Source organism: Delphinus delphis, chromosome 17 (assembly GCF_949987515.2).
Source record: "Delphinus delphis chromosome 17, mDelDel1.2, whole genome shotgun sequence".
NCBI lineage: Eukaryota > Metazoa > Chordata > Mammalia > Artiodactyla > Delphinidae > Delphinus > Delphinus delphis.
The window spans coordinates 59,071,379-59,080,626 of NC_082699.1; the positions used below are offsets into that span (position 1 = coordinate 59,071,379).

At 40.2% G+C, this 9,248-nt stretch overlaps 1 protein-coding gene across 1 annotated transcript; it reads left to right on the forward strand.

The window, feature by feature from the left end:
• The first annotated feature begins 1,521 nt into the window (after positions 1-1,521).
• Positions 1,522-8,801, forward strand: UTP23 (UTP23 small subunit processome component). Its single transcript, XM_059995087.1, has 3 exons — positions 1,522-1,786; positions 5,234-5,408; positions 6,601-8,801. Exons 1-3 carry the CDS (start codon positions 1,599-1,601, stop codon positions 6,982-6,984), a joined length of 747 nt encoding a protein of 248 aa, XP_059851070.1. The 5' UTR covers positions 1,522-1,598; the 3' UTR covers positions 6,985-8,801.
• Positions 8,802-9,248: the final 447 nt, after the last annotated feature.

A 9,248-nucleotide genomic window follows, 5' to 3' on the forward strand; every position in this document is an offset into this window, starting at 1 on the left:
CTAACAGGATGGAGCTGGTAGATAAATCTGTGAGCCTGTTTTTAAAACTGTTTTAACTGTTTTGCAAGGCTGGGATAGTATATTTTCTGTCTTTGGCGGGATTATAGTCAGAGTGGGGTGTTGGCACACAGGGATAAAGAGAGTATTCAGATTGGAAGGTCATGAGCAATTATACTCAAGAACCATAAATCCAATCCTACAATAACTCTTCATGTCTTCCAATTCCTAAATTTATTCTCAGTTAAATGAAAGCAGTCATCTAAGGGGTGTTGTGCTGTGAATCAAGACAGGGTTAACATTATAGAAGATTTTGGTTCCAATTTCATAAATCTATATCTTCAAATAAAACCCCAAATGCAAATAACACATCTCGATCACTTTGTAAGTTATTTTTCTGCATTGGTTCTTTCTCTCAATCTTTAGCTAAAACGAGATTTGGGACAGATTCCAGGCCAGAAGAAAAAATGCAAAATTCCATACTCCCCATTCTTTGGTTATTTTGCCTAGAATTGAAGTGGATATGTGGCAGTTAGCCACGGGGGAACTCAAAATTTTCAGATTTACTCTCTTCATTAATCAAGTTGAGCAAGTAATTTCTAAACTTTCGGTCAGCTTTGTACCTCCCTGTTAGTAGCCCAGTATGTCGTTCTCCTACCTCAGAGACTATAGACATAAAAAGCGTTCTTAAAACTCATCTAGTCCTGCCAACCTATTTGACAGTGAGGAAGCTGAACCCGTTTCTTGGGGAGTTGCTCAAGGTCAAATGGCTTGGGTGAGGGGCAGAATTAGCACTCTAGTTTAGGGACACTGACTCTTGGAAAACGAAGTTCTTGAATAAGTCTTCCGGAAACACTCCATGCGAGTGATTTAGGATGGTCTCCAGGAGAAGAGGAAATGCAAAACGATGAGGACTTTTTGCCCTGACATTTGGCTCTTCAGTGGGAGTGGTCCTATGGCGGGAATGTGTGCGGGAGGTGAGGGGGAGTGCAAGAATATTTGAACATCAGGCAGGCAACCTGAGTTCCGGTGATAGTTCTGACACTAAAGAACCACGTGCCCTTAGTAAACGTGCTTAACTTCTTTATAGGAAGGCAATCACTACAAACCTGCCCAATCATAGTCGCCCAATATACTTTGGTCGCTTTCTTCCCTCATTTGAGAATTATTAACATTAAAGGGAAAAATATAAGGTATATTACCTAGAACAGTGCCTAGGACATATTAAGGCTCAATATTTTCACTGATTATTATTATACCGTGGATTTTTCAGACGCCGTGCCAGGTAACGCGCAAGAGGCAGTGTGTATTTTTTTTAACCTGGACCATGACTGCGCATGTGCGCCTCTAATCGAGCACTTAGTCGTTTTCCCACTTACAGACAAGCTCCGCCCCCGAGGGCGTGTCCCTTAAAGCGCGGGCACCGGGTAAAGCGCGCTCTCGTTTGGGAGTGACGTAAACCAGGCCCACAGATGGGGCGTTTGCTTCCGGGGCCAAGGGTTCTTCATTTCCGGGAGAAGCCCGTCTTGCCGATAGCGGGCTGTGTGGGGGGAGTTCGCTGCTGCTTTCTGGTCCGGTGGCTCGCTCCGGGAAAGCCAGGCATGAAGATCACGAGGCAGAAACACGCCAAGAAGCATCTTGGCTTCTTCCGCAACAATTTTGGGGTCCGCGAGCCGTACCAGATCCTGCTGGACGGCACCTTCTGTCAGGCGGCTTTGCGGGGCCGCATCCAGCTGCGGGAGCAGCTGCCCCGCTACCTCATGGGGGAGATTCAGCTGTGCACCACCAGGTGGGCCTGGCTGGTCCGGGTGGAGGCGCGGGGGCCCCGCGGGTGCGGTAGAGGCGAGGCCGCTGCTCGCAGGCATCCATTGGGAGCCCTCGAGGGGCAAAGCGCGCCGCCCACGCGGAGCTGACAGTTCAGCGGGACCGCTAAGGAGGGTGGGCGAGTATCTACCAAGTAGATAGACAGTATAAGGTCCGGCGAGTATTCATCTTAACCTGGAGGCTAAGAACACGTGCTTTGCCGTTCGACCTGGTTTCCAATATTGGGCCCAGTTCTACCAGCTTTGTGATTTCGGACAAGTTACTTAACCTCTCTGAGCCTTGGATTACTCATTTGTAGAAAAAAGCTCGTAACTACTTAACACACTTCCTATAAGTCGGACGAGGTGTAGAGCGTTTATTGGTATCTCAGACCTGTATCCTCTAAGTGATTGCTTGTTGTTTGCATAGCTTTTCCCAGTTTAAGAATTTTTCAAGCTTCACAACTGCCCCATGATGTAATATCTTCGATTCCCAGAAAGATAAGTCATGACTCGATGTTTCCTAACTTTGTGCAAGGTCATTTGTTTATTCAGCTGTGTTTATTGAGCACCAGCCATACGCCAAGCACTGCTCTAGCAGAGGATAACTTGGTGAACAGGACGATCTCCCAGCCCGTATGGCCAACGAAGTGCATAAATCAACCTCTAATTGGTGTGTTTTGACCCCTAGTTTCCTCACTTCTTCAAACACCTAAGATGGAATCTTGGGGGGTTGACTGGAGGAAAGATGGAATCAAGGAAGGTTCCACAGAGGAGATAACTTTTGAGCCCAGTCACGGTTCAGTTCTGAGGGGAAGGACATTTTTTGAGTGAAAGAAAAGAGAAGTGACTTGTAGGGACCTCTTGAACAAAGGAGTGGAGTGGAGTTGTGAAATGCCAGGGAAAGAGATTAGAGCACAGCGTATATTTGGGAAAGAAGCTGATAAGAAGATAAGTTGAGTCTGCATAATGAAGAACTACTATTCATAAACTTAGTTTTGTTTTTTTTTTCCTTTGTAGAATATTTCCTTTAAAAAGTGAACAGAGAAAATTTAAATGACCTATAATACCACACCAGTGACTGACCACTGTTAGCATGTGGTGTATCATCCAGTTCTTTACACACACACACACACACACACACACACACACACACACACACGAATGGGCTCTTACTCTGCATGTGATATTAATGGCCTGCTTTTCTCACATAACACTACTCCATGAACAGCTTTCTATATTCAGAACTTCATGTGGGTTTCATTCAAGCAGAGCCTCAAATGGGTCATAGTTACCCCCTAAGTTTTGATCCCCATCTCCTTCAGAGCTCCCAGACAAGTTCTCAGATGGTGTGTGCCCCAGAGTTGATTGCTTCTGGCTACAAGCCTCGTCCACTTACCCCTGTCTGCCATAGAAATATTAACATTTTTAATACAGGGCTGTAATATAAAAAAGGTTGAGAAGTACTGCATGAAATTATATTCTGCAGCATTTTTCCCCCTAAAGAATTTATTTTAACTTATGGGATATTTTATACATACACAAAAATAGAATAGTATAACGAAACGTCTGTCACCCAGTTATTGCAATTATTTACATGGCCATTCTTTTTTTTTGGCTACCTCGGGTGGGTCTTAGTTGCAGCATGTGGGATCTTTCGTTGAGGTGTGCAGGCTTCTCTCTAGTTGTGGCTCGTGGGCTTAGTTGCCCCGCAGCATGTGGGATCTTAGTTCCCTGACCAGGGATGGAACCTGCGTCCCCTGCATTGGAAGGCGGATTCTTAACCACTGGACCGCCAGGGAAGTCCCAACATGGTCATTCTTATTCATTTAAGAATAAGTTACTGCTAGTTTATTTTAAAGCATATTATTGTCAATTCTTGGTGTGTATCAAGAGATAAATGCTATCAGACCTGATAAGTATCTTCTAGAAAAGATAACTGCAGCTATGTGAGGGGTAAGTTGGAGAAGCAAGAGAATGAAGAGCAAGAAGAAGAAGAAGAAGCAAGAGAATGAAGACATGCACGTTTTGTTTGTGGTTGTCTAGTCAAGAAATAATGGGAGCCTGAACCTGAGAGAGGAGAGGTGGGAATTTCACAAGGAGACGTTACAGAGGTAGATTCCAACAGCTGAGATAGGACTACCACTGATGGGGTAGGGGCAGGGGTAGGAGTGAGGAAGCAAAGGTTAAATAGGATTTCTGATTTCGAAACAGTATCTGAGAAGATAATAAATTCAAAGAGGTAGCAAGCCCTGGAGAAGTCTGGAGGCAGGAAAGTAGTTTGATTTTAGACATCGTGAATTTGACAAAGAGCTGATGGTGGGCCATCCACAAGAAATATTCAATAAGTAGTTGGCAATTTAGGCCTGAAACTCAAAATGGATGACTTTAGAAGCAAAATCTCTTAAAAAAATCAAAAACTAATGGTGTGATAAAGCAGATGAGGCAAGGTAGAATCAGGCAAGGGCTGGCTAAGGTTGAGAAATCTTTGACTCAGTAGTTCTCGTCGTAATGTTTAAGAGGAAGTACCTGGGGAGCTTATTAAGATGCTAATGTTTGACTCCACAAGGAGTTCAGATTTGGGGATGAGAAAGGACCTAGAAATTAATATCACTGTGTCATTCCGATAGGGGTAGTTTATAGATGACACTTTGAAAAACATTGCCTGATATTAATATGAAAATGCAAAGTGAAAGAAAGTTGTGATTGTTTTTAAACACGCCAGTGACTTGAGAATGTTTACTTTTCTAAGCTGAAAATATTCTGAAGGTGCACCGATTTGCACTTGAAGGAGAAACCTGTAGCACTGTGGTTGGTCCAAAGCATCTATCGTCAATCTACTTAGATTCACATTTCAACTCTACCTCTTATTAGTTGTTTGAATTTGGGCATGTTACTTGAAATCTCTCAGAATGAGGTGTTCTAAAATAAGGATAATTTTACAGTAAGCTGCCCTCATACTGTATAGCACAGGGATCTCTACCTTATGCACTGTGCTAATCTGAATGGGAGGGAAGTCCAGAAGGGAGGGGATATCTGTATGTGTGTGGCTGATTCATTTTTTGCAGTGGGAGCTAACACAACATTGTAAAGCAACCATACTCCAAGAAAAATTAATAGAAATAAATAAATAGAATAAAAGTAGAAAAAAATAAAGTAAGCTGCCCAACTTTGTAGGGCTGTTTTGAGATAAGCGAGAATTTACGTAAAGGCAGTTAGCATGCTGCCTGCACATAAGTGCTCAGTACATGTTAACTGTTTATTATGTTCCTTCTACTTGGTGTATGCATTTTTTGGGTCTTTTAAGAGTGAAATGCTTAATGTATGGTTTGTAGTTTAAAAAGAAGAATTGGGTATTTTTTTTTTATAATTTATGTGAACAACAGATATACGTCTGTTATAATTGTGAGCTGCTAATAACTTTTTTTTTTCAGGTGTGTGTTAAAAGAGTTGGAAACATTGGGAAAGGACTTATATGGGGCAAAGCTGATTGCACAAAAATGCCAGGTTCGAAACTGTCCCCATTTCAAGAATTCAGTGAGTGGATCAGAATGTCTGCTTTCCATGGTGGAAGATGGGAATCCTCACCATTACTTTGTGGCAACACAGGTGATACCACTTTTAAAACCAGAGTCAATCTTAATCATTTCTATTTATACTCCATATGGAGCTATTTATCGTTAGAAAAAATTAGGTGAAAGTGGTTTACGTGTTTCAACTTTTTCAAATGCACGCTTTCAAGTTTATTTGTAGTCAACAAAAGCAATCGTCATTTCAGAATTTGAGGAGAGAACATTAAGCATAATGATTTTCTTCTAAATTACTGAAGTTTCCTTTTGTAAAATGAAAATTATTGACAGATGTGATGATATGTTTTGGGGCTCTTGAAGGGAAGGGAAGTAGAGCAAAGATTTTACATTTTATGTTTATGCATGTTTTTTCACGTTCCCGTGTTTCATATTGTTTCTTAGAAAGTCGTGTTTCATATTGTTTGAGACTATACCACCAGTATGGAACTGTTTCAGGCTTTTAAAGACTGGGAAGCAGGGGAGGAGAGACTCTCAGGGTCAATATTAATGAATAAGCTCACACACATACAGATTTCCTTAAATTTGCTTGTAGGATTATAAAATTACACAATTAGAAGCAGAGCTGAGTCTAGAATCTGAATTAGCTAATTCCAACTTTATTTCTATTCTTTCAATCTCTGTGAGCATTCTTTTTTTTTTTTTTGTGGTATGCGGCCCTCTCACTGTTGTGGCCTCTCCCGTTGCGGAGCACAGGCTCCGGATGCGCAGGCTCAGCGGCCATGGCTCACGGGCCCAGCTGCTCCGCGGCATGTGGGATCTTCCCGGACCGGGGCACGAACCCGTGTCCCCTGCATCGGCAGGCGGACTCTTAACCACTGCGCCACCAGGGAAGCCCTCTGTGAGCATTCTTGACCCTTTCTGAAACATATCTCAGAGTAGAAATGAGGAACATCACCTAGTATATTTACCTTTGCATTAGTTTGTAATTCGAGGTCCTAGAAAATTTATGGTCTTAGAATATTGATCAATATAAAATATTGATAAATCCCATTCACATTGTTGCCACTTAACTGTGCTCAGTTTTTATGTTTTTCTTCCTTTCTTTATTGTAAAATATACTCCCATTAGTAAGACATAACTGATTTGAAAAGTAAAACCTGGGATCTCTTTTATTTTCAGTATAGCCCACTTTAAGTTCTTAGAAATCTCTTTAAGGCATCTGATTTAATTGATATATTTGAAGTAAATAGTTCTATTTTTGTTTTTAATAGGATCAGAATTTGTCTATGAAAGTAAAGAAAAAGCCTGGAATTCCTCTCATGTTCATTATTCAGAACACTATAGTCTTGGACAAACCTTCTCCAAAAACAATTGCATTTGCTAAAGCAGTAGAGTCAGGTCAGCTTGTCTCAGGGCAAGAGAAACAAAGTATCAAGCAACTCAAAGAGGAACAGGGTTTAGTAAAAGACCCTGAACAGAGAAGAAAAAAAAAGCGCAAGAAAATAAGTGGCCCTAATCCTCTTAGCTGTTTGAAGAAAAAGAAAAAAACACAGGATACAAACTCATCTGCCTCTGAAAAGAAAAGAAAAAGAAAAAGAATCCGAAACAGATCTACCTCAAAAGTACTTTCTGAAAAGCAGAATGCAGAAGGGTAATGAGTCCTTTGGATACTTTTAAAGACATGCAAATATGAAAATGAATTTCTTTTTGAAACTGTGGAAGTACTTATGTTAAAAGACTAAACGTATTTTTGTAAATGAATATTGACCCACAAGCCTTTGTATAAAATTATTTGTTAAAAAAAAAACAAACCCAAAATGGATGGATTTAGGTGTGATCATGTTCACTTTTCTTAGAGAATTTGGAGGTTGTTTTTTAATGTAAAACTGTTGTCTCTTTCTGTCTTACTGCTGCCCACCACCCTCCAACATTATATGCAGATAGTTTAAAAAAATCATATAGTACCAAAACACTTGTGACAAAAAAGAGGTAATCCCTTTTTCACATTCACAAAGGAAACTTTCTCTTTCAACTCATGTAGTGGTTTTAGAATTTACATGTACATTTCCAAATAAAATGGATCTGACTTCCTACTAGAAAGAGTGGAAATTTTGCTTACTTATTTTACTCCACCATTTTTCTAATATATTAATATTTCAATCTTTATACATCCCAAATTCAGTATTTTCATTTTGATGACTATAAACTCTGTTTACCGCTAAACCAAGTAGTCTGCTATGGTTGAATTTATTTTTTATGTTACTTTTTTGTTATTCCAGAAGTTAATAATGGTCTCATTTTCTTCTAGCTTCTGACTTGATCTTACTATATTCTCCAGTAACTCTGGAAAGGATCTCATAATTTTCAATATAATATCAGGTCATTTCTTACCCCTGGAATACTTCTGGAGACAGCCCTCTGTCCTCCAAGGTGGAAAGGTTTTCTGCCAAGCATGTTGCTCAGCTATCACCCAGACATTTCCTGTCCTTATCCAGAGAATCTACTTTGTCACTTCTGTAGCCTAGATTCTTCATTCTACTCATTCTTGATTTCCTCTTCTGCTGTGGTGGAACATAGAGTGTGTAGGAGGTACATTTTTTGAGGCTTAACCAGTGTGTCTAAACCTGTATTTGTTGCACTGATAATCTAGCAAGATAAAGAATTCTTTGTTGAAAAATCATTTCTCTCAATTTTTCTTGAGAACTTAATTGTTTATAAGGTCCTAGGGGGAAAAAAATCCCTTTTTTTGAGTTCTGGAGGACGATTTTCTTTTAGATGTAAATGTTATCTTAAATGGCAAAAATTCCAAAATAATACTCTTTCAGGTTGGCTTTAAATGTTACTTTAAAAATGTCTAAAGGTGGGGCTTCCCTGGTGGCACAGTGGTTAAGAATCCGCCTGCCAATGTAGGGGACATGAGTTCGGTCCCTGGTGAGGGAAGATCCCACATGCTGTGGAGCAACTATGCACCACAACTACTGAGCCTGCACTCTAGCGCTCGCGAGCAACACCTACTGAGCCCGTGTGCCACAACTACTAAGCCTGCGCGCCTCGAGCCCATGCTCCACAATGAGAGAAGCCACTGCAATGAGAAGCCCACGCACCGCAATGAAGAGTAGCCCCCCTCGCCGCAACTAGAGAAAGCCTGCATGCAGCAGCGAAGACCCAACGCAGCCAAAAATAAATAAATTTTAACAAAACTGTCTAAAGGGTTAATTCAATTAGGAATTGAATAATCAAGCTTTTCTTTTTCGGCCCCCTCCCCAATTGTTTTAATCATCCTTCAGGCCAAAATTAAAGTAACCCTGTAAGTTTGAAGTGTAAAGTTGTCAGATTGTTCAGTAGCTCCTTTCAGCTGCCTGTGATACCTTCAAATAGTGTTTCTAATCTGTATCCTTAGAATATCATGATCATGTATGAAGTACGTCATGAATAAGTTCTTATTTATGGCTAAAATAAATAACTTCTTAAATATGAGAAAATTCAGATTTATTCCTGTAGAAATGTCATTCTCAGTTGAATTCAAGAGGTGCTTTTTTGGTGGAAGGTGGAATTTTAGCTTTACACCAGGAGGACCACACAGGCTATATTACCTGTCAAGCCAGATGAGTGTTTTCTATTGTCATTTCATGATTCTGGTTTAAATTCTTAATGGTAGGAACATTTTTTTCAAAGGAAAGCAAAGGTACTGGAAAAAAGTGAATATAGTTCTGTAGTTCTTGTGAGGAGAAATAACTTTTCAATCATGACAAGAGTTAAGATTAGCAAATCAAGTGTAGATGAAGTGATAAAGCAAGTGAAATGTACACTGATGATACTTGTTTCAATATCAAATGCATAAATTTTAGGTATTTTTAACAAGGTTTATATTTATTCAGTGCTATTTGATTGCCTATTATTAGAGTCCAAACTGGAGAGC

What these genes read in the sequence shown, in the direction of transcription:
- UTP23 (XM_059995087.1), top strand. Translation starts at nt 1,599, where the DNA reads ATGAAGATCACGAGGCAGAAACACGCCAAGAAGCATCTTGGCTTCTTC. An exon ending in ATTCAGCTGTGCACCACCAG is followed by an intron (nt 1,787 to 5,233) that starts GTGGGCCTGGCT and finishes TTTTTTTTTCAG; the next exon opens with GTGTGTGTTAAAAGAGTTGG. An exon ending in ATTACTTTGTGGCAACACAG is followed by an intron (nt 5,409 to 6,600) that starts GTGATACCACTT and finishes TGTTTTTAATAG; the next exon opens with GATCAGAATTTGTCTATGAA.